Genomic DNA, 24,458 nt, shown 5'->3' with positions numbered 1-24,458 from the left:
TGCCAGAATAATATTGAAGTATATGGATTTTCCTACGGAGAATACCCATAGCTTTCACGGGTCAAAGTCTTCATGCCTCTCCAGGGCCTCAGCACTGACTCCGGTGTCTATTTCTCCGCCGGCTTGGCTGCTTTTTTCTTGCTTTTTTCATGAGGTTCACCCATCCACTTAAATTGCTTTGAGACTTTCTAATTTTGTGTTTTCTTATAAGATTTGAGCCCTGGAGAAAGACCTGTTCCCACCCTCGGCACGTATCCCCTCTGAGTTATACCACAAGGTTTGCAGAGACCCTCTGCTCCCCAGCAATGTGAATCCATGAGCGGCCAAGAAATATATGGTTTTCCTTTTTTGTGCACATTTTCTGGGGAAGAATTTCTCCTAAACATTCTGAGACCACTGGCTGAACAAGAGCCAGCTAGTCAAACAAAAACTTAGAGATGAACCTGTGTTCGATTTCATGTTTTAAAGAAACCACCTTTATTTTCTCATCAGAGCCTTTTCTCTAACAACTTTTTTGGTTATAAAAACTCCCCCACATCAGTGCTGCATCTCAGTATTTGACCAATGATAGATTTGGCCATGCTTCCGACTGTCTAGTAATATATGTGATTTTTTTTTTTTCACTTTCAATTGCTTAGGATATCAAAGCTGTGATCTTGGTAGTTTCTCAAAAAGTTAAACATAGAGTTGCCATATGATCAAACTGTTCCAATTTCAGTTATATACCCAAGAGAATTGAAAACATATGTTCACACAAAAACTTGTACACGAATGTTCATATTATTCATAACAGCCAAAAAAGGGAAGCAATCTGAATATCTATCAACTGATAAATGGATAAACAAAATATGGTATATCCATACAGTAGTATATTATTCAGCCATAAAAAGGAATGAAGTACTGACCCATGGTACAACACGGATGAACCTTGAAAACGTGGTGTTAAGTGAAAGAAGCCAGACACAAAGGACTACATATTACATGATTCTATTTATATGAAATGTCCAGAATAGGCAAATCCATAGACAGAAATCCAGAAACAGAAAGTAAGTTAGTGGTTGCTAGGGAATAGGAAAAAGGGAGAATTGGTAGTGACTGTAGATATGGAGTTTCTTTCTGGAATGATGGAAATGTTCTTGAATTAGTGGTGATGTTGGTGCAACATCATGAACATACTAAAAACCGCTGAATTGCACACTTTAAAATGGGAATGGTGAATTTCAATTTTTAAAAAGCTATGATCTTTGAGATGTTGAAAAAAGGATAAAGATATCAGAATATTCCTGTGCTCTTTGGGGATTATAAAATTTGGGTGCATTCAGGTAGGATCTTCTGAATTCTCTAGGGCCGAGTTTTTAAACCCTTCAAACATAAGAATCTCCTACGCAATCTACAGTCCACATACCCTGTGGGTTGCTGGCTTCCCAGACCCCTTGCATTAACCCCCCATGTCCACCATGACTCTGAGGCCACAGCTTGGATCCCTTGCTCTGGAATGATTACATTAGCAAACGAATTTTTTTCCTCCTGAATGTAAGATACATGTTGTGTGACCATATGGTTCTGTTGTGTTGGTTTTACATGTGTAAAAAAGGTGGATTGTCCCCATTCACTTTCATCCTTATGAATCCACGATACAATCATCCCTTAGATCACAATGCCAAGCACCAGTCATGCATTTAAGTAGGCGAATAACCAGGACAACTGCTGAAACAATGGAATCCTCTTGATTTTACTGGTTGAGTTGAGCTGCCAAAGGTATTGGGTTTTCATACACAGTATTAGCCAACGAGTTTGCGATCAGACTTTCGTCAGTGACATCGACCTTCTGAAACATCTGTGAATCCAGGGGAATGTGGGGAAGAAGCAGGAGGCTCAAAACCTCCTGAAAAAGCCCATGCATCCCTCCTCAGAAGCAGAGCCAAACCTCACACAAATGTAACACTGGGGTTCCTGGCTTCTGCAAGAAACCTTCCATTTTGCCCTGGAGGCTTCCATCAGAGCAGGAGGAGAAGAGCAGAAGACTTGGAAAGCAGGTCAAGAGAGAAGGAGTGTGCTGGATTGGCAAGAGGTGACAAGCCCAGACACAGATATCTCCCTCATGTTGTACAGAAATACATTTTGCATCGTGTGCACAAGATAAAGAGCAGCTAAAGCTGTTTTAAAAGTACAGCCAGGGGTCATGTAGTATGAGGGGGTGAAAGGTCCCAAATACCACAATTGCTCCAGATGGCTTCACTGGTAGAGCAGAGAGCAGGAAAAGCCATCTGTGAGAAGAGCACAATAGCCTGTGAAAGGCAAAACCAATCCCCACACATTTTGATAGCTCTTGATGACATCGCTGCACCACACCAAGGTACAAAAGGAGCTGATGTTTATAATGATGACCATGACTCATCAAGATAAGCTTAAATATTCTTCAGTATACTCTGTCTACTAAGGCAGGGAAGTGTGTAATATGTTTTAGAAAGATTTCCCTCAAAAAATATTAATATTTTAAAGATTCAGCACTTCAAGTGTTAATCCTCTGTTATCTGAATATTTGCTTACATACCTCATTTTACAACAATGCTAGTAAATGAGGCATTACTCTTTTTAAATAATCATTAGTATCAAATTATTGGCACCATTCAGTTTTAAGTATAGGGACAGGAGAGCAAACTATACAATACAAAATAAAAATACACTTCTGATACAAATACATGAGATCAATTTCACTTAACAAGTGGTCTTAAGAAATGGATAGACATTTTACACACAAGGAAATACAGCTAGTAAACCATGAGATGGAAAAGTGCTCAGCCTTGCTAGCAATAAATGAAATAAAACGGCCTTTCAAGAACAACTATGCACACCTATTAAACTAGCAAAAATAAATAAAAATAGCAAAACCCAATACTGGCAGAGCTATTGGTAAATAGAAATGCTTACACATTGCTGGTGGCATCATTAATTGTAGAGGAGATTCAAGCATTCAGAGGAGATGAGGGGTTGAACTAGATGACCTTTAAGGTCCTTCCAACCCAGAGATATGATCTTTCTAGAAAGCAATCTGGCAATATAAAGCAAGAGCTATAAAATACTTCATGCTCTTTGACCTTGTAATCCCTCTTTGGAGATATTCCCAAGGGAAGAATCCAAAGGAAGGAGAATTTTTTACAAAGACATTCTTAGCAGCACTATTTATAAGAGTGAAAAACTGGATATAACTCAAATATCTAATAATAGGGAGAAGTAAGATTAACCATGTTACATGGATACAAAGACATTTAAATTGGTGAAGAAGGATCTGTGTTGAAAAGAGGAGATATGTGTTAGGTGGAAAAATACAACCAAAGAGTATGTACACACTGATCATTGCTATTTAAAATGTGTGCATGTTCATTTAGAAAGCTTGGGAACAATTTAGAGGGCTAGTTTGTGGTTAGGGGGTTCTTTTATTCCTGCAAATTTGTTCAAGTGTATAATAAAAATTTAAAAACATATTTCTTGAAACTATATAAAAAGAGAGTAGAGTTTCTTCTGGTCAAGGTTTTATCAACAGGATATGAATTGATCAATTTTAGAAATAATTTTCCTTTATGGAACACCCAAATGAATCCTAATATTGGCTCATTTAACCTTGTAAGGGTTTTTAGACACTTTAAGCTATAATATCCTACTTTGGGTTCAACGATAAATTATATGTATCCCAAATAATATCGTTATCTAACACATTCACAAGTGAAATTATGTTTTAGATTATTAAGCTGAAGTACCTTAAGTCCTGGTGATTGCAACTTCCTTTTTAGTTCATCTACTAATGTCTGAATAAAAATGAATGTTAAAGACTTTATAAGATCTGTGTATTTACCAGTGTAAATGAAAAAACAGCAATAAAGAATTATTCTCTTGTTAAAAATGACTCTAACAAACAGTCAAAGCTTGGTGTAAGTTTCGATCATACAAAATCACATGGTTGAGATCGATAGCAAAGGATTCTGCGCCATAGTAACCCCTGTGGTTATTAATATATTCACACAGGTACTTCAGAAAAGGAATCCCCGTTTCCCCATTTTTCTGCTCCAAAGCTTTTCAATCCTGTCTCAACTATATTGAGTAGTAGAAAAACTCTAATACTCAGGAGACATAAAATAACTTTTCCAATAAAGGTCAAGCCAGAAGTTGGCTTTGACTAACCATGGAGACCTGGGCGAACAGGGCACACATTTGTATGCTGTGCTCATGAGCACACAAAGCCCGAAGAACGAAAACAACAGAAGGCACCATGCCATCCTCCAGGCAACAAGGGAAGAATTTCACAGTTCGGTCATCAACAGTCTTTTCATCATTTTCTCTCTCTCCAGTTCTTGCCGGAGCGTCTCTGCACTGAAAAAGAGTAAGTGACAAAAGAGTGAGATAAACCCACACAAATCACAAGTATCGTCTCACAGATCCTTTCTTGATCGTATTTTTTTAGCTTTCTCTTTCGGGCTCCTTAGGGACCCCCGACATTTGCTAGCATTGCCTCCCCCACCAGACTGAGAGTTCTTCAGAGCACCCACCACTCCTTGGGGGACAAACTGTACCTATGCCATTCACCTCTGGAACCCCAGAGCACAGCACAAGAGCTAGTACATAGCAGCCTCTTTTGAATGATTGGGAAGATGCCCAGGGGTTAGATTTCTTTAAATCAGGCTTTAAATTGGGTTTGCCTTCACTTTCTCCCACAGCTCCCTCCTATGGTTGAATAAATAAAATTGAATGAAATAAAATCGGTTGCTTTAGAGGTTGCTTCTGACTTCTCGGCCCTCAGGCTCAGTTGACTAGTAATGGAATCTAGCTCCACTGTTTAGACACACACACACACCACAACCACCACCACCACCACCACCACCACCACCACCACCACCACCACTACCACTACCATCGACACCATCACCGTTGGAAGTACACATCTTTAAAGGCACACCAAGTTGTAAAATAATTTCATTCAGGGTAAAATCAAAGTTTCCACTATGGCCAAAAAGGCTCTATATAATCTGGCCCCAACCTGTAACTTCATGGGCAACCTCCTCTGTCATTTACTCTGCTCTGGCCATCCCAGCCCCCGTATTTACCCTTAACCTTGCCAGGCATGGTCTACCTCAAAAACTTTAGCACTGGCTGTTCCCTCTGGCTAGTATATTTTTCTCCCAAATAGCCACAGCTTACTCCCTCATTTGCAGGTCTCTACTTAAATGCCACCTCAATGAGGCCATCCCAGCAAGCCCTATTGCCCTTCGTGGTTTTATTTTTCTCCCTAGTACTTCTGTTTGTCTGTGTATCTGTCTGTCTGTTGTGTGAGCACTCTCTCTCTCTCTCTCTGACACACACACACACACACACACACACACACACACACACACACACATATTCATTTAATGTCTATCTCCCCACCCCCAACACTAGATTGTAAACTCCAAAAAGGCAGGACTTTTATCTGTTTTATTCATTGGATACCCCTAGCACCTAGAATACTGTCTAGCCTTTGAAGACATTCCCATAAGTACAGAATAAATGAATGAAAGAATGAATAAGATGGTTATATGCATCACAAACACAGTGAACCTCGAATCTGTGCCTTGTTTCCCTGACTCACCTGGCTGCCAGAGAAACAGGCTTCCGGGTGGTGTAGATGGTCTGCACTGTGGAGATGGTCTCTGTCAAAGGCCTCGGGGACGCTGCTGGAATCAGTGGGGAAGGCTGGCCAGGACCGCACTGTAATTTGCTGTCTCTAAAGTCTGCCTGGAGAGGAAACAGAAAAGAAATCAATCTCAATTTGGATTCCATTTTCACACTGTCAGCTGCTCCCTAAGCCTTACTAGACAATTCCTATTATTTTTAAATTTTAGCTAAAATCGATTGCCATTTATTAAATGATTTTACTTTGTGCCAGAAACTATGCTAAGCACTTTACATATATTACCTCTTGACAATCCTTTAAGGGAGAGACCATATTTCATCACATCAATTGGTAAGATGCCACCATTTTTGCATGTGCCATAGAGAAAGAAAAATGTGGCCATTTACACTTTGTCACCAACACTATTGTAATGAGTTTCTGACTTCAGAGTTATTAAAAGGTGAAAAAAATGTGCAGCTTAGAACCGATTTAATGGAAAAGGAAAATGAGGCTCAGAGATGTTAAATATCTTCTCAAGCGAGTGTTAAATAGTATTTAGAATCAGGATTAGCTGACTCCATAATTGGTGTTTTTCACCACTATCATAATGGTTCCCAAAGTATGGTCCCCAGACTAGTGGCATTAGTATTATATTGAAACTTGGTAAAAATGCAAATTCTCAAGCCTCACCAAAGACCTTAGAACCAGAAAGTCTGGGGTTGAAGTCTGGCAATACGTGTTTTTACAAGAGTTCTTGATGATTCTAATACAAGGTAAAGTTTGAGAACTTCTGGTCTAGAGTACACCGCCTCAACTGGGGAGGATATCTGATTGTTGTTTTCATTAAAAAGTATGATTTGCTTATTACTTTTATATAGAAAATGTAGGAAATATATATAAGTAAATAAACGAAGACATTCTATAATCCCTTATTGTTGTCAGTATATTTCTTCATAGTATTTTCTCTATGCATGTTTTTTGTTTGTTTTATATTCTTTTGATAATACCAGCTCTATATTTTATGCTTGATTTTTCATGTTAGTTCCTGGCCCTAAGCTCGGAGAAATTTATCCCACGGCTTTCTAAAGAAAAGGCTTTGATCATCAGATGAGCACTATATTCATAGTGATTAGACAAAAGATAAGTTGTCCCTTCCAAGGAAACATGCAAAACCACTGAAAATACCAAATACAGTTACAGTACTGAAAGGGTACATCTGGCTTGAACAATGAGAGAGAGGCTTATCTTTGGGGGGTCCTGAAAGGCTATTGCTGAAAAATACAAGCCCCTGTGTGTTTTACAGCTACCTCCAGAGGGAGATCTGACCTGGCTTAGAATGGAGCAATGCCAAAGAACTGACCATAAGAACAGGAGTATCATATATTTGCCAGCCTGTGGTGTTTGCCACAAAGAGCTCGCACAGATGTTGGGCTGTAGTAGTCATCTGTGTGGTTCAGTAGATCATCCTGGCTCATTACTCTCAAGCCACCTGGTAGGACTGCACTTCCTCACCCTCTTTGAAGTTATGCATGGCCATGTGCCTTGCTTTGCCCAAGGAAATGTGGGTTCAGGTGTCATGTTTCATTTCCTTTGAAAGATTTAAGAGCCAGTATGTGATTTATTACCTCCTTTCCACCCCGCTTCTGCCACTGTGACTAGCAATGTTCCAGATGGCAGCTGCTCCATTAGCCTGGGTCCCAGAAAGAGGACAACAAAGAACAGAGCCTTCAGCCTACCCATGACAGACATGCAGCAGAGTAGGAAATTTGATTTGTCATTTTAAAGCATGACTTAGCCCATCCTTCCTGATACAGGAGCTAGGGATAGAAATTATTTTGTTGCTTCAGTGAAGTGGGGGGAGGTTGGGCTTTTGATGTCACTTTTTATACTCTCTGGAAAAAGAGGAAACTATGGCATGGAGACAATAGTGGGTAAAAGTGCCACGGCTTGAGCATGAATCAAGGCGGTGGCACCTGACTATATTAGCTCATTGCATTCTTCAATGCCATGCACTCTAGGTCAAAGAGGAAAAAAGCTAGCTTCACTTAAGAATGATGTTGGGGGAACAGTTAAGTTACCCATATTATTAAATCTAACCCAGAGTATTCATCTTTTTAATATTTTTTGAGATAAGGAATGAATGAATGAATGAATGAATGCTCTTTTGCTGGAACAAAGCAGATAACAGGGACAGAAGGCGATAGAAGGAGATAACAGGTTAGGAAGGAGAACACGGAACACTAATTTGACCAGAGGCAGCCAGGGGCCCTCATCCTAGACAGACCAAGGCACTCGGCTGAGTATAAAGCAGAAACCCAGTTAACAGTCCTGAATACAAGGTAGAAACTGGTTTAAGGATCAAGCAAGAAGCCCAGCTGTTGAAGCCAGGCTCAAGGTCAATGCTAAATCAACTGCCAGACCAACTTTGTGCAGAGTTCCCTGGTGCTGCTGAACTCCCCAATAACTGTGTTCAGGATAGGAGAGGCCAAACCTGCAGCAAGGTCAAATACCTTAACCTTAATGGGGAGCTGAAGAGAAAATGACACAAAGGCATGAGAAAATTAGGAGACTGAAGCCCATGCAATTCAGTAACTCTCTGTATTGTCCAGTCTAGTCTCTCTTTTGAGTTACAGACTTGGATATCCAACTGCCCATTCACTGCTTACGCCCGGATGTTTCCAAGGCATTTCTAACACATCATGGCCAGAGGCAATCTCATTATTCCTCCCAATCCAGTCTATCCTTATCTCAGTGAATGAACCCACTGTCCATCCATGTTCCGCAAGTCAGAAATCTGGGAGTCATCTCTGACCTTCTCGCTCCCTTATCCAATCCAGTTCCTCTCCGACCTCCTAAATATCTCCCCACCTGTGTACCTCTCTCCATCTCCACCATCAAAACTGCTCTGGGTCAAGCTCGCTGCCCTCTTACCTTTGAACAACTATCCTAAATTTCTAAACTACAGTCCGGACTCCACTCTGTCTGGACCCAACTGTTCTTCCAATGCTATCACAGGGAACATTTTCAAATGTACCTGCCCTGTCACTGCCCTGCTTAAAGTCCTTCAAAAGCTTCTTGTTCTTAGAACAAACATCAGAATCTCTACTGTGGTCTACAAGGCCAAGGATGGTTTTGCCCCTTCAGCGTTTGTCCTTTCCTCTTCCCCTTCTCCACCCTCTTGGTCTCTGAATTCTAGTCCCACTGGCTTTCATTTCAGTCACTTGAATGGGGGATGATCACTCCTGCCCCAGGACTCTGGTTCATGCTGTCCCCTCTGCTTGCTCCAGCTGCCTCCAGCAAGTCATTCTTGCTCAACTCTTCAATGTCCCAGCGTGGTTTCTGACACTGGCTTCCCACTCCATCTGGGCCCCCAGCTTTTCAGGAAGGGGTTCCCTGGGTGTCTTATGGCACTGCCAAGGCTGGCCAGGAGGCCAGAGTGCCCAGCTAAGGGAAGTGAGAGCTTCCAGCTGGGGAGCTGTGTGCAGCAAAATGGCAGGGGTGGGATGAACATCGGGGCAGGAGCATTTAACCGCCTCGCCCAGTCTCTATGTCTCTGCCCTTTGGTTCTTAAAAGGCAGGTGCTGGGAGCAGCTTATGACCCTAGAAAAGAATGTTCTAGGAGCCTGGTTTTGCCTCTGCCCGGACTGCTGAACACCTTCCTTCCTGTCTGTTTGTCTTCTGAAACCTGAATCAGCCACTGCTTATGCTCTCTCTCTCCATGTGGCTGTGGCCACCTCAGGTAGTGACCATTATCCAGCTCACAAGACTGCACTTTGAGCTACCCTTAGACCACCCACAACCACCCAACAGATCCTCCAGATTGGCTAGAAACCCTTTGGAAGGAACCTTAGAAATCATTTGGTTCTGGGAATTACAAACTCTGATCCCTGAGAGGAGGAGAGGGTGAGGGCAAAGATGAGGGACCCCGAACTTCCTGCTTGTACTCCATACAGTCGCTCATTATATAGTGTGCTTCTGCAGAAGCTTTCACTTAAAGAATTGAGCCTGAAAATTATCGAACTCACATATTCTGCAGATGAGGAAACCACAACATTAAAACGTTTAAAAACATTTCAACCGTTTGCAGGCAAGGAGTTTAAATGAGCTACCCAGCAACACAGAGAGAGGTGATGACATGAAGCTGGTTGTCATGACTACCTGCTTTTATTAACTAAACCACCCTGCCTCTCTGGCCTTGAGAAACGACACCCATGCTTGTCATTTATGAGATGGTCTGTGGTCAGTAAAGTACTTTCAAGTTCTCGATCTCTTTTGATCCTTACTCAGCCAGATACAACGATATTCTTATTCCTGTGTTGACTTTAAGTAAGCAGAAATTGGTGCTCAGAATGTAAAGTGATTTATCTAAGATCACACCATGATCAAGATTCAGATCCAACCCAAAAGAATCAAAAACAGGACTCAAACCAATATGTGTATGCGCATGTTCAGAGCAGCACTACTCACAATAGCCAAAAGGTGGAAACAACCCAAATATCCATCAATGAATGAACGGATCGACAAATTGCAGTGCATACATATGATGATTATTCCTCCATAAAAAGAAATAAAGTACTGATAGATGCTACGACGTGCATGAGCCTCAAACACATTATACTAAGTGAAAGAAGCCAGGCACAAAAGGTCACATATTATATGATTCCCTTTATGTGAAATATCCAAACTAGGCAAATCTGTAGGACAGAATGCAGGTTGGTGGTTGCCAGGGGCCAGAGGGAGGGGGGAAGTGTGGAGCGACTGCTCAATGGGTATGAGGTTTCCTTTGGGGATGATAAAAATGTTTTGGAACGAGATGGAGGTAATAGTTACATGACTCTAAAAGTACTACCCGTCACTGAATTGCCACTTTAAAATGGTTAATTTTGTGCTTGTGAAGTTCACCTCAATAAAATAACTAGAAGATGGAGAGCCCCAAACCCCAGCTCCTTCCCAACCTCACAGAGTTCAAAGTGATCAAAGGAAGCTGTCAGCAGCTGCCTGGCATTCCACAGGAAAGCAACACGTGGGAACAATGCCTTAAAACACAGATTGGTTTTCTGGATCTACTTACAGTAAACTGGGGCCCTGTAATGAAAGGATCAGGAAATGGAGTCACTGTATCAGCCGGGAATGTTTTTATCTTCAAAAAAGAGAAAAGACAGGAGTGTTACTTTCAGATTAGAAAATGAAGTTTTGAAATCTTTGGCAGCGTACCTTTAAAACCAAACTGAAGGATTCTGGGGGACACACAAAGGGACTTCCTTGCTTGTGCAAGAAAACACACAAAGGTCCCTCAGGAGTATTACCAGTGGTCGTATCCGTGCCCGATGTTGTGCTGTAGGCCGGGACTCAGCAGGGATGACAGGCTGAAGTCTCGTGTTTGTGGGACACCCCGTGCCTACCTCGCCCTAAAACCCTTCACTGGGATCTGCCTGGGCCTCCCAGTTATGCTGGGCCCTATGTATGGCCTGCCTGACCCACAAAAGGCCATGATCAGGGTGTATAATGAGACTACCTGGGGTGGCTGCTGATGGCTTCTCCGAAGCTGAAAAGAAAGGACCAGAGGCTGCTGAGAGATCACATCCTGAGGCACAGTCTATCACAGTGGACAGAGTAGTGATTTACCTAAGACCTCACTATTAGTCTGGACGAGGAAGCCTGGACTAAGTAGGCCAAAAAGCATTCCCTATCTGTTCACTTTAGTTGCTAGACTTCCTGTAAAATCTGGGCAACAGAGGGAACCCATGTAAACATGTGAGAATCTCGCCACCACGGTCTCTGAGAACAGAAGGCATGGTGATCAGAGGTGCCTAGTTCCGGGGGTGGCTGCAGCACGGGGCTTGTCTGAAAGAGGATGGATGCTTAAGCCTGATCAGGTGGTGGTAGGTGGATGAAAAGAGCTTTAGCTTCCATTTCTTTCTCTTTGGTCATTTTGACTTTGACCTCCTAGAGGCCTTGGAGAATAGGGGAGGAGAGCTTATTTTTTACGCTGGCCTAGAGGACTGCCAGCAGACCCAGGATCTGGCACTAGCTTTGTTTGGAGCCAACTCCCAGGGCACAGAACCTGCCTGCACATCTGCTGGTGAATGCACACTGTGCCACCGGCCACCAGAGGGCTGCAGCCAAGATACTGAGGCCACCGTTACCCACTGGCAGCAGCCTTTATGTCTCTCAGGGTCTTGCCTATGGACCCTGGGACAGCTACTTGATGCTCTTGAGTCACTCTAGTGTGGATTAAGGAAGGAATGAATAAGAGCACGTCAGACCACACCCAAATCTGCTGAGGTTTCTGTATATGTGGAGTAGGTCTCAGTCCGGCTGATCTGGGACTGACAACGTCCTTGCAGTATGCATTGAACTGTCTGGTCCAAGCCTGCTCCCCTTCCCCAAACTCTCTTCTGCCTCTTTAAACATCTCCAGCTTCCCAGAATGGACCCCACACTGCCTTAAGTCTCAGGTGCCAACACAGGTTGCTGGTGGTGGCTGCCTACAGCCCAGTAAGAGAAGGACTGAGGACGAAGCCGTGTGGTGCACTCTCCTCCCATGGCCTCAGGTTTAACAGGATGTTCTGAGACCAACAGCAAAATCAAAAGTAACATACAGATAAGATTCTGTTATGAAATGGAAGGGAAAAGAAGTTTATTATCGCTCTTAAAGAAATGTGAAAGTTGGCAACAACTCCAAAGAATTATTTTATACTTGCTCTAAATAAGGAAAAATATATTCCAACAGTTAGTTACACTCTGCGTTGCTCAGCTGTGGCCAAGCATAGTCACTCTTCTGATGGTGCTGTCACTCGGTGTAACCGCTTTAAAGAGGGAGCAAAGCCGAAGTTGCAATATTGAATCCAGCAGGGTCTAGCCTGAGAAAATAAAATGCCCGATGCAAAAACCACATGTGTTTCTTTGAACAATGACAAACTGGAAACCAAGCACGCATCCTGCAGTAAAGAATTGGTTAGGTAAATGGTGGACCATTCACTTACGGAACACAGATAGTCACACAGAATGTGGTAACGGGAACAAGATAGATAAAAAACATAACATTACGTGAATAAAAGGAGATGATGTGGATACCATAATTTAACCATGTAAATTTATGAATGAATATGAATAAATATTAGCAGGAATCTTGCAAAAATGAAAAAACATTGTGCAAGGTTGGGGTTATAGGTGATTCCTTTCAAGTCTTTATGTAATACTCATAATGTTATCTTGATACATAGCAGAAAAGACAAGTTTTAAAACGTTTTTATTTTCAACAGAAATGCAACTAAGATTTTTCTTTCCGGGAAAAGCATCCACACTCAACAAAGCTCTAAGAAAACAAATTCTTCCTGGTTCTTCAGACCTAGACATGGAGGGGCGGGACTGCAGCAGCCATGTGTCCCAGTTTGACCAGGGCTAACTGGTCTCCAAACCCTGCATCCATCCTGGAGTGAGAGCACCTTTCAGCCAGGCTCTTGCGGAGGTCTGGTGCTCCTGCACACCCATGGGGCCGCCGCCTGGTGGCTCTTGCCCGCCTCGCCTCTCCTGGCCAGGCCCCTCTCCCGGCCAGGGTACCTACCAGCCTCGTTTTGATTGGAGGGTGCATGCAAACTCCAGTGGTCTCTTCCTTCATGGGGAGAGAGAGTGGAGGAGAACAGCGAGAGTGGGCACAGTGGGGGGCGCTGGCGGGCTCTGCCTGCTCACGAGGAGAGGAGAGAAGGGGGGGAGGAGGTGGTGAGAGATGGGGAGGAGGAAGAAGAGATAAGGGAGGGGAAGGAGAGAAAGATAGCACAGTGCAAGACGGATCTGTCAGCTCCAGACTGCTCTCAAGCCAGCCTCACCCGCAGCCTACTTCCAACCTCTGGCCAACTGGCATCTAGTTCCCCGCCCCCTCCCTCCTCTCTCCACCTTTTCTCCTCCACTCTGGCCCTCATCTGTCTTTTTTACTATCCGAGCAGAACGCCACATCAAAACTCTATTCCCGGGGCTGGCAGGTAGGGGCAGGACTGGCAGTGGCTTTCTGGCATGCTGTTGAGAATTCTGAAGCATTGCCCAGGCCAAGCCAAAAAGAAAATTAGTAGGAGAAGGGACCACACACTTGAGGGTGTTTGCTTACATGCCTGGAAGCCTCCGCACCTTGCTAAATAAGAGCCCCATTATGGAGCATGGGTGAGTAGATGTCCAACAGAGCAATCCAGAAAAGAGATGTATCAGTGAGGAGGAACACAGAGTTTAAGATTTAATCAGTTATGGATCTTCATCTGTGTTCAGAAAACATACTGGCCTTGAGCCCCCTCCCACACCATGGGCTCAGGCTGTGGCATCTCATATCGCCATTGGGGTACCTTGCTGCTTAGCTGGAAGATGCCAAGCATTGTGAGAGAATGCCATGTCACTTGGGATACCGGGTTCCCCACCCTAGCGCTAAATAGTGCCATGCACTCAGCAGAGGCCCAACAGCTTGTACTGGTAAGGATGAGAATGGCAAAGAGAGAATGTTCTGATGTTAGGAGAGGGGGCCACGGATGGGGTTAGTTTGGGTTTCAGGGAGGGACCATTCACTCCAGAAAATAAATACATGCATCTTTTAGCACGAGAGAGTTTCTTCAAGTAGTTGTTATGATCCTGCCATAATGAATAAAGTACAGCCTCTGAGTAAGTTTCATTGAAAAATAATCAGAAAAATTGCAAGCCTCTTTCCCATCTCCAAACTAATCTAACTCTGTCCTCTACATGAATGTACAGTCCTGGACAACTTACAAGGGGCTTTTACAACCATTACCTCACAATGGCCTTCATTACAGCCTGGTTTTACTATTCAAATTTGGGATGTGCAGACGTGGCATCTGCAAAGTCTAAATCTATGGGTCTAGACTCTAGTTGATTGTTTCTAAATCCATTCTTCAGAAACAAGTGAGTCCATGTTAGCCACCTGAAGTTAAGTTTTACCAGCCTGCTTAAAATCCCTCCGACTCCCACTTCTTTCTCTGGTCCTCAGGATAAATCGTACATGCCACAAGATGGTAGCCATGCCTGTGTGAAGCCGGATGCTGCCTGCCCTCAGGCCGAGTTACCACCATTACTCTTTACACTATTGTCCCAGCCAGAACCATGACACCAGCGGCCCCAGGCCACAGGGAATTTGCCTCTGCAGATTAACAGTAGGCACTCAATGTATGTTTTTTGAAGAAAATAAAAGCTGGCATAAATGACAAAACAAAAAACAAAACAAAACACAACAAAAAACACAGATAGACTGCCTGTAAGCTAAAATATGTACAGCCCATCAATGTCTGAATTGAAGATGACAATGAATGACTTAAGGCTTTGCCCAGCATTGGACTTTTATGGTAAAAAAATGTTGATCTATTCCACAAGCATCTCTGACCTTTCTAAATATGCATCTAAGTGGAATTAAACAAAAGAACATTCCTGGGGCTCCCACTCTCTTGACTCTAAGTAAATGAACAGGAAATACATAGCACATGTAATAGGATACTATTTTGAAAGACCGATTTATTTTTTCGCCTGGTATTTCCTTTCCTCATGGGTCTTTCCCACATTCAGGCAGTTAGGTTCTACTTGAGTTTGACTTTTGAGTCTCAAAATCTGATTCTTTGGAAAACAGAAGGACTTTGGCCTAGACAAATGAAGATGAAAACATGTAAGTCTTCATCATCCAGATAACAGATTGCTGGTTTGAGGAAAGAGAAGTCAGAGGGAAAGTGAGGAGGGGTCGACGTTAAGGAGTACCGAGCAAAGGGGCACCTCATTTGTGGGCCGAGGCCGGGAAATAGGGATTAAGGGGCAAACAGGACCTGCGCCCCTCTGCTCAAGTAGAGCTGGGAAGGTGGCAGGCTTCAGAGCAGACTGGCTGTGTGGTGTGCCCAACAGGTAGGGATTTGTAGCCCAGCAGGACAGTGGTTTCCATTCTGCTCTGTGTGGGGGAAGCAGATGACATTGTGATATATGGGCAAGCAGATGACATCACGAACTTATAAAGAGACTGTCTCCCTGTGCCCTGGAGATCAAGTATGAAACCCCAGGGAGACTGAAGAGGCACATGATTTGACTTGAGATTAAGCTTTAGCCCTCCTGATAGAATGAAGTTCAAAATAAAAACTAAGTTATTGAGACAAACGGAAACCCAGTTCTTCTGACACTGAACCCAGGGCCCATCCTATGCCCTACGCAGCCTTCCTTCAGCCAGGCCAATCTCCTCCCTGACACGTGAACTCTTGACCAATGTTCCCAGACCCAGAAGAGAGCTGGGTTCTGACTGGCTCTGCTTTGCAGTTGGGTGAGTGGTTTATGAAGTACAGGGATCAGGGAGGGACAAATTGAAAAGAGAAAGAAAGCATCAGGAAGACAGAAGGCACAGGTGTTTCTGGCCTGTGTTACCTGGGAAAGGAAGCTGGCACGGTTGACCTGGAGCAGGGGCAGGACTCTGTATTCCTAGGGTCCATGCTGTTGATGTATAAAGGTCCCCTCCTTCTAACTCCCCTCACTCTATTAACACCAACACCCTCTGTGCACGTGCTCACACTCATAGCCCAGTAGAGAATACCAGATGGAGAGTGGGTGCTATCTTCCCTCACTTGGCTTCTTCCGTCCCCACCCCACGCCCCACCTCTTCCATCCCAGGCAGAAACTCCCATCTGATTATGAAATCTGTGATGCAGATTCTGAGACTGGGCAGACAACAAGCTGCAGAGGTGGTACGACTTAGATTGCTAAATTGAGCTCCATAATAAACGAGGTGGGGATTAGAGAAGAAAAGATTTGGAAGCGGGTAGGGGGAATACTGAAAAAAATGAAGCTAGGAACAATGTTTTTTTTTTTCGTGGAGAGTTTGAGGACAAAAGGCCTTGGAGGTGGGCAGGGTGCAGGAAAATTAAGATGGCAGTGAAAAGAGATTCAGGAAGTGTTACCAGGAGGTGTGAATTTAATCTTCCTGAATGTTTTTTGAGAGATACCAATTAAAGATTGAACCTTTTTATTATTCTTGGCTGTTTGGACTATGCTTCTTTGAAAAGCACTCCACACACAGACTGGATCATAAGGGAGGAAAGTTACAAGGGCTAAACTAGCTCTGATAGTGTCTTGGTGGAACATTATTGAATGAAGGCAAGAAAATCTGTCCCTCATCTCTCTCCAGCTCCCTGTCCATCCAGCTGGTTCTCGCTTCTTTCCTAGCTCCAAAGAACTAGGGCAGTGATGTGGCTTTAGGAGTCTCATCCAGCCCCAGACCCTAAGACCAGTGTTTCCTCTGCTGTCCCCTGAGACACAGACAACACAACCCTCTATCACCCTGACAACGAGGCAGAGGGGGCTGCTGCTTACATTTCTATGATGCTGGGAAGAGCAGATATTGGCAATGGAGGGTAGAGAACCAGACAAAAGGAGAAGCAGGCTGCCGAAGTCATTCTTCCTCTCTAGGACCCTTTGGTACCCATGGAAGATAGGACTCTGGAGCTAAGCAAAGTCAAAGCCAATGATGCCAAGGAAAGCCCAAATGGAGTGGGCTCTTGCCAAAATACCAGCCTCTAGCGTACCTTCTGTGTGAATGTCCACAGTGAACATGCACTTGCGCTTCAAGTCCACACAAGTGAGACAAAGGATGCTTCACCCTGAGAACATGTGTTCACTGCAAACTTCAGCTGCGAAGGGAACAGCTGTGTCTCAGTGCCGTACGAGGACCTCAGCCGTCCTGTGCCTGGGCAGTGCAGCACCCTGGACCCTGTTTCAGAGTTAAGTAGGAGCCACCCAGAGATGTAAGCAAGGTATCCTGGGGAGAAATGAGCCTCCTATTGCTGGAAGCAGAGGCTGGACAGTCACTTGGCAGGCATTTGCACTTTATATCAGGGGACCTCTGGGTCCCTGCCAGATGCTGCTCCATTTCTAATCTCGGTCTATTAGATTCAAAGAAAAGATGGCCAATTCAATCCATAAGCTGATCTATAACGCAATGGTCTTTAAGAGAATCCCATGACCCCTACCGAAACCATGATATATTTTTTTGTAAACTAACCCTAGTTCTCAGATCTATTGGGCTTTTTAAATAAATACCAAGTATTTTGCTCATGCTGTGCCTTCTGCATAGAACAATTTGGTCCACTTTCTCCACCTGGCAAACTCCTACTCATACTTTAAAACCCCAGCACCATGAAGCCTAGGAACTTAGCTTTCTCTTCCTTTTGACTTCATCGGCTCTCTGATTGTACCCTAGGGGTTTTCGTGTCCCTTTGGGGGATGCTGCCCTCTAGCTAGACTGGATGTCCTCAGATTGCTACCAAGGCTTCCATCTCCCACAACGCAGCCTCCCCAGGATATAACTGGGACACTCAGTTGGGATCATGATGTAGCACCAGGTCCAGGTCGCCTAACTTGCTATCCCTTCCACCATGCCCTTTATTGAACTTTCCCAGTCTGGGGAGTGCTTTAAACCCAGCCCTTCTCCCACGCATTGCTCTCCTCCAAAGTGACAAGTTCTCTAAAGAAGAGGCTGGATTTAACCCCGTGTGATGCAAAGAGTACCAGAGAAGGAGCCAGGACACTTAGGTTCCAGCTTCAGCTCAGTCTCTGTGTGACTACCCCACTCTGGGACTCAGTTTCCCCACCTGTGCAAAGGGGAGATGAGGCAATGCAGGAAGATCCTATGTTTCTGACCTACCCCATCTTGGCAAATTTGTCTAATGAAAAGGCCATGAATAACTTGGCTCTATTCACTTGAACATGGGGAATAACTCTGAAGGTTCCCAGAGCAGGGTGTCAGCCACCATCAGTTCTCAACTGTTTATCCAAGGCACTGACTCGAAGCTCTCAGACTGTACCAATCTCGGGATGAGAAGTAAAACTGTATAAATCACAGATGACTTCCTGGTGCCAGCTAAGGCAGGATTGGTGATCATTCTTAAAGCCTGAACAGCATTTTGCCTCATTGGAAAGCCTTTCAGAAATCCTTCTGACCCACCACACCCTCCTCCAGCAAGCCAGTCCTTGGTGACTCCCACTTCTGGCTTCTCCCTGTCTGTCTAGTACATGGACCCCTGTTGATCTGGGCCCTTTATCAACCCGGTTCCCCTCCGGCCTCTCACCGCCCTATCCACTCCCAGGGCCTCTCTGCGGCCTGGCTCACAGTAAGCTCTCAGGAGATGGTTTTTGACTTGGCTCACATTTTGACTCATATTCCAAATTTGTGAGCCATGATTAATGCTCAAGTATACTCAGGTATTAGGCTGTGAGCTGAGCCAAAGATACATCCAAGTTTGCCTGTGTCCTCTAATAATATTAATAATATCTGACACATGTTTATGGTGCTGTATATTCTTGAAGGGCTCCTCTCTTCCTCCCCCTCTATCCTTAGAACACCCTTAGGCAGACAGGGCAAACAATGACATCCTTATTTAATTGATGAGGCAGTGACTCTCCAATGACAAGGTTCTTAAGGAGGGGACAGAGATTGGAGCCAGGGCTGGCCTGTATGACTCCTGGTTCAGTGCTTCCTCCCCTGCAAGGGTGTCTCCCTTGCAGGAGTCCCACAGGGCCACCCTCCCTAAGGGGAGATCTGTATGCAGAGAATGGAGGATGACGGGGAGGGGGGGAGGGCACGAGGGGCCTGGAAAGCTGGGGTGAGGACTTGAGCAGGTGCTTCAGACCAGCGCATATTGCTGGAAGCGACAAGTGATGTCCCATGGGCAGGCATGCGGGGCGCAGCCCAGGAAGCCAGAAGCTGAGACCCAAATACCAAGGAGCCTTGCAATGCTTGAGGAGCAGCCGACAGGTTGGGGTGGGGCCCTGCAGCCAGTTTCAGAGACAAAGGAGCACACTCTCCCTAGAGGGCTCTGGGAGGGACCCCTGGTGCCTGAACCCTCAAAGACAGCAGATCCTTAAGCCTCCAGGTTGAGACCAGGACCAGAGGAAAAGTCTTCCCAACAGCAATGCCCACCTCTGTCCATCTGTCCCACTGCCAAGTTGTTTCTATGGACTGTGGCTTTTGTGGTTTTAGCAAAAAGGGAAGTTTACCAGAGGAGTGGCTTCTGTGAAATCCATCAGGAGATCGCCCGGCTCCAAGGTAAAGGCACCTCCTCGGTCAGAGGGACTCTAGGAAAGCAGACAAAAAATATCCCAGTTAGTGACGACTCAGAGGAATTTTACCAGGAACCACAGAGGTTCCCTACCTCTCTTCTCCCCGCTTTCTAACACTGAACTCATAATCATACCGGTCCCCTCCACAGTTCAACAAAACGTTGCAAACAAACCCCCTATTTTTTCTGAAACCTTAATGGGTGTAGGGTGGAGAACTGCTTTTTTTTATTTTGAAGCTGTAAGCAATTTTTCTTAAATGCTTTGAGTGCTCTTTGACTGCTCTTTTGTGGGAAAAACACTTCCAAGAGTCCTTTGACTATACAAAGAGAAGGCGAAGACCCCGCCCTGAATTAAGAGGCTCAAGGCCTCACGTTGCTGAACTCATTTGCACAATAATGAAGAAGATCTTTAAGGTGAGAGAGGGGTACCTTTGACAATCATGTTCCTTTTGGGGGAAAATGTGTTTTTCTCTCCTCCTGGCATCTCAGCAGCATGGGGGACCTTGAGGTCCTTTGTCGGGGGAAAAAAAATAAGCCCCATCAACTAGGCAAAAGCAGAGCCTTCAGGAGAGAAACTGCCAGGAGAGGGAGCCCTGTGGCCTCTGACGGGATGTCACCTGCATCACACTGCACTCCCTTCCGCTTTATAAATATTTTCACTTGGATCCGACCATGGCGTGGAATACATGATAGGAGGCTGTGCCCCTACTTGGGACAAAGCACAACAGAGGGCAACCCGACTCGAGATACCAGGAGGTGATCTACAGAAAAGCAGGAGCTTTAGTTTGGGCCAGTCACTGGCTGAGGGGGCCAGCCAGGTTCCTTCCTGGTGAGGAACGCGGCAGTCTTCCTAGAGATCTTGGACAGGGACCCGGTGAAAGACTGGCGTTGGTCACACAGGATGAGGGTCTGGACCGCTGGTACCTAGGCATGACCAGGATCCCAGTCCCCAAAGCTGCAGAAGCCCTGGGCATCCAGTTTGCACAGGCACTTTAACCTCCAGTGGACCTGACACTAACTAGCCCATGAGCTGAGCAGGGTGGCAGATCTTATTCCCACCTTTAGGGGGAGGAATCAGGCTTGGAGAAACGAGGGCTGCGGAGTGACTGCTCATTTTAAGCAGCCACAAAGTGTGTGAAGGGAGCAGCTGGGAACAGAGTCTGGGGCTCCAGTCTCCCCTCAGGCCCCTACTCCATGCACACACTGCTCCTTGATCCGTGGGGTCCATGGATCAAGCCACCTTCATCTCAGCATCTACTTGGAGAACAATAGATTTGACTGTATTTGGTCCAGGTGCTGAAGAGTGACTGCAGCTAAGGGTCACTCAGAGAAAACCAATGTCTTGTGTAAGGCCTTTATCACAGCCCATTCACATCATTGGCAATTTCCTGAAGTGTCAGACTGACAAATAGAATACTATTTTCCATTTTCAAACTACTAAAAGGCTGTTCAATATAAGGAATGGGATAGGGACAAGTCTATGTTTTACTCTCCTCAATTTTCCATTATGGGAAAAAAAACCCGTTTCTCGCCTTCTGTCTTTACAGCGGAGTAATAGCCTATATAGTGATGATATTCTAAAATCAAAATTGCCGTCGAAGTTCTCTTCAAGTACAGTGTGCAGGGGTTTATATTATACTATTTGTCTTTCATAAATGGTTAGCCTATCTTTTGGGAACAGTTATATAAAAAACATGCTTTGGTGGTTGTTATGTTGTTTTACAAGCGCGAAGAGTTGATTATGCAAAATTTAAAGGCACACGGATGCCACACGCTTAATTTATCCTGAATTCCCAGCAAGTGCATCTTCTCCTCAGGGCTTTTTTCCATACCTTGGCCCCTGGGGACAGCTGGTTCTTGCCTTCTGAATTCTGAGGCGAGCTGATTTTGTGGATCTTGGGGGACACCAGTGGCACCGAGACTGGCGTGGTGGCGGCTGTGGAGCTGTTGGTGGTGGTTGTGGTGGACACGCCTACTGCCTCGGCCAGGTCTGGAGGGAGGTCGTCTTCATCACTGCGGTTACTAAAAGCACATGAAGCTCTGCTCATTACAACAATAAACAGGCTGTGGGGAGTGGCGGGACGGAGGACAGAAGAGGGACAGTCAGGGTGGGGGTCAGGAGACCCCCAAACAGACATCTACCAGAGGTCCCGCTTATAAGATCCAATACATGGGCATTTTTGCCAAAACAAATTTGGGCTGGATTTTCTGTCACTTGCCAAGGGATTAAAGAAGAAATTTTTAATGGAAAGATATACATATTTATTATTTATCTATTTGTAAGTGTACAATTCAGTGGCGTTAAATATATTCACGATGTCGTGCAATAATAACCACTATCTATGCCCCAAACTTTTTCGGCACCTGCGACAGTAACTCTGTACGCACGGAAATACAGTGCCTCTCCCCTAGGAATATCTGCTCTGCTTTCTGCTTGGATGAATCTGACTCCTCCAGGTACTTCGTATAAGTGAACTCACATGACATCTGCCCTTCTGGATGTGACTTATTTTACTTACCATAATGTTTTCAAGGTCCACCCATGTCGTAGCATATATCAAAATTTCATTCTTTCTGGGGCTGAATAATAAATCATCATATAGATAGACAATATTTTGTTTATTCACTCTTCTGTTGATGGACATTTGGGTTGTTTCTACCTTTTGGCTATTGTGAATAGTGCTGCTGTGAACATGGGTGTGCAAATATCTGTTCGAGTCTCTGCTTTCAATTCTTTCATATTGAAATTCCACTTAGGAACGGAATTGCTGGGTCATATGGTAGATCTATGTTTAACTTTTTGAGGAACCACCAAACAAAGAAATATTATTTTAAGTGGCTTCTCTTAGGAGTGTAAAGGCAAGGCTCATAGGAATCCACTGCTCTGAGCCAAGGATGCAATGGCCCCTTTTGTGGCCTAGGAGCAACTGTTCTTTCAGTGTGACAAACTGGTTACTGGTTAGGCGAGGAATTGGGTGCATTTGTTTGGGGGGCCACTAGCTCTGATATACAAACCTCTCTGATGGAATGGGATGATGCAGGCAGAAAAGGATACTAGAAGGAAGTAGCCATGAGGGAGGAGAAGTCTGGCTTGGTGCCCTGGGCTCATCTCCAGGACGTGCATTTGTGGGGAAGGTTGGACCTCCCCACAAGGGATGTCAAGGCTGGAAGCCCTTTCGATCTGATCATCCTGGCACAGGACTGGAACAGTACCATCAATCCCTATTGGCAGTACTTTCTTAAACTTAATAGAAATCAAGACAAGTGCCCTAGGCTCTAATGCCAACCAGGTTGTTGTCTGAGCAAATGGCTAACTCGGCAGGCCTGGGGTGCTCAAACCCTGCACATTCCAAAGGAACCACTGGTCACTGACAAGCTCCTGGGAGAGTCTTTGGGCCCTGGGAATATCCGGTCTGATTAGAGTGTCTTTGCATACCTGAGACCTGGGGCCATGCCAGATAATTTATGCTGTCAACGTGATTTACGGTGAACACCGATTTTTGTGTGTACAGCTGGGGTTTTAGGTCATACTGTATCAGTTTGACTTCTGGAGGGCTGAAGACTGAGTAGCTAAGTTTGGTCACGTAGGTGTTCCATGCCTACGTGACTGATCCCCAATAAAAACCTTGACGCCAAGTCTCAGGTGAGCTTACCTGGTTGGCAACACTTCACATATGTTGTTACACATTGTTGCTGGGAGAATCGAGCACTGCTCATGTGACTCCTCTAGGAGAGAACAACTGGCAGCTTGTGCCTGGGCTTCCTGGACTCCACTCTACGTGCCTTCTTCCTTTGCTGATTTAATCTGTATCCCTCACTCTACCAAACCGTAACTGTGAGTAGAACAGCTTTCCTGAATTCTGTGAGTCCTCTAGTGAATCATCAAACTTGAAGGTAGTCTTGGGGACCCTGACACAGTTCCCCTAAAGGTCCTCCGTGTGGAACTTCTGGAGCCATCCTGGCAAAGGAGTTGTGTTTTAGAAATGATGGCTGAGCAAAAGAGTGTAGATAAAAGATCCATGACCAGTGGACACCAGTATGACCTGTGAAAGGTCCCTAATGAGGGCCTCACCATGGCAGTGGGCCTCATGGAAAACATGGGGCCATGGGACACAGCTGCAGTGTGAATGGGACTGACTGGGGAGGGACTTAGGGGATTTGAGATCATTCTGTGGCTGGAAAAGCCTCAAGAGGAAGATGTAGGACTTATTAAAGGGGGAAAGTGGGAAAATTAATAAGACACCATGAATTTGGATCCATGCTGATGAAGTCAGGTTAGTTACATCAGCCCATTTAATTTCCATGACAACCCAGTATTATGATCTCCATTCTGAGAGAAGCAGATGATATTCAGAGGCCGACTGTGAAATTACTTGCTCAAGGTGACATAGCTAGTTAAGTGGAAGAGTAGGATTAAAATTTCTTTTTTACTTTATTAAAAAAGAATGTACCTGAAAAGCATAGTTATAATTTAGTTTTACATAAAAGGCCGTTTAAAAAAACATAGCTCGTCACTCATAGCAAGAAGTCAACTGATAAAACTGAAAAAGACTAAAACTGAAAAAGACTCCAAATTCTTAATGTTTTTTAAATCACCTTTTGCCTTAGATCGTATGACAAAGAAACACGTATCTAAAGTTCATTAAGTCTTTCAGTTTTACCTCTGAAGTAAATTCATGTAAAATTCATGAGATAACACTTTCACAAGTAAAATTTAATGTGCAGCCTGATTATTTTCTT

At 44.6% G+C, this 24,458-nt stretch overlaps 1 protein-coding gene across 1 annotated transcript in view; it reads right to left on the bottom strand.

Moving 5' to 3' along the window:
• Positions 1–1,708: 1,708 nt before the first annotated feature.
• EPB41L4B (erythrocyte membrane protein band 4.1 like 4B) overlaps positions 1,709–24,458 on the bottom strand; it is a 119,082-nt gene continuing 96,332 nt past the window's right edge. Inside the window, exons 22-27 of the mRNA XM_011364986.1 lie at positions 21,551–21,731; positions 19,657–19,734; positions 13,211–13,327; positions 10,716–10,784; positions 5,621–5,766; positions 1,709–4,368 (exon numbers count right to left, since the gene is read on the bottom strand). Coding sequence (XP_011363288.1) covers positions 4,299–4,368; positions 5,621–5,766; positions 10,716–10,784; positions 13,211–13,327; positions 19,657–19,734; positions 21,551–21,731 — 661 coding nt within the window. The 3' untranslated portion in view covers positions 1,709–4,298. The remainder of the gene's footprint in view (positions 4,369–5,620; positions 5,767–10,715; positions 10,785–13,210; positions 13,328–19,656; positions 19,735–21,550; positions 21,732–24,458) is intronic.

The sequence above is a fragment of the Pteropus vampyrus genome, unplaced genomic scaffold (assembly GCF_000151845.1).
Source record: "Pteropus vampyrus isolate Shadow unplaced genomic scaffold, Pvam_2.0 Scaffold103, whole genome shotgun sequence".
Taxonomy (NCBI): Eukaryota; Metazoa; Chordata; class Mammalia; order Chiroptera; family Pteropodidae; genus Pteropus; species Pteropus vampyrus.
This window is presented reverse-complemented; position numbering and strand designations above follow the sequence as displayed.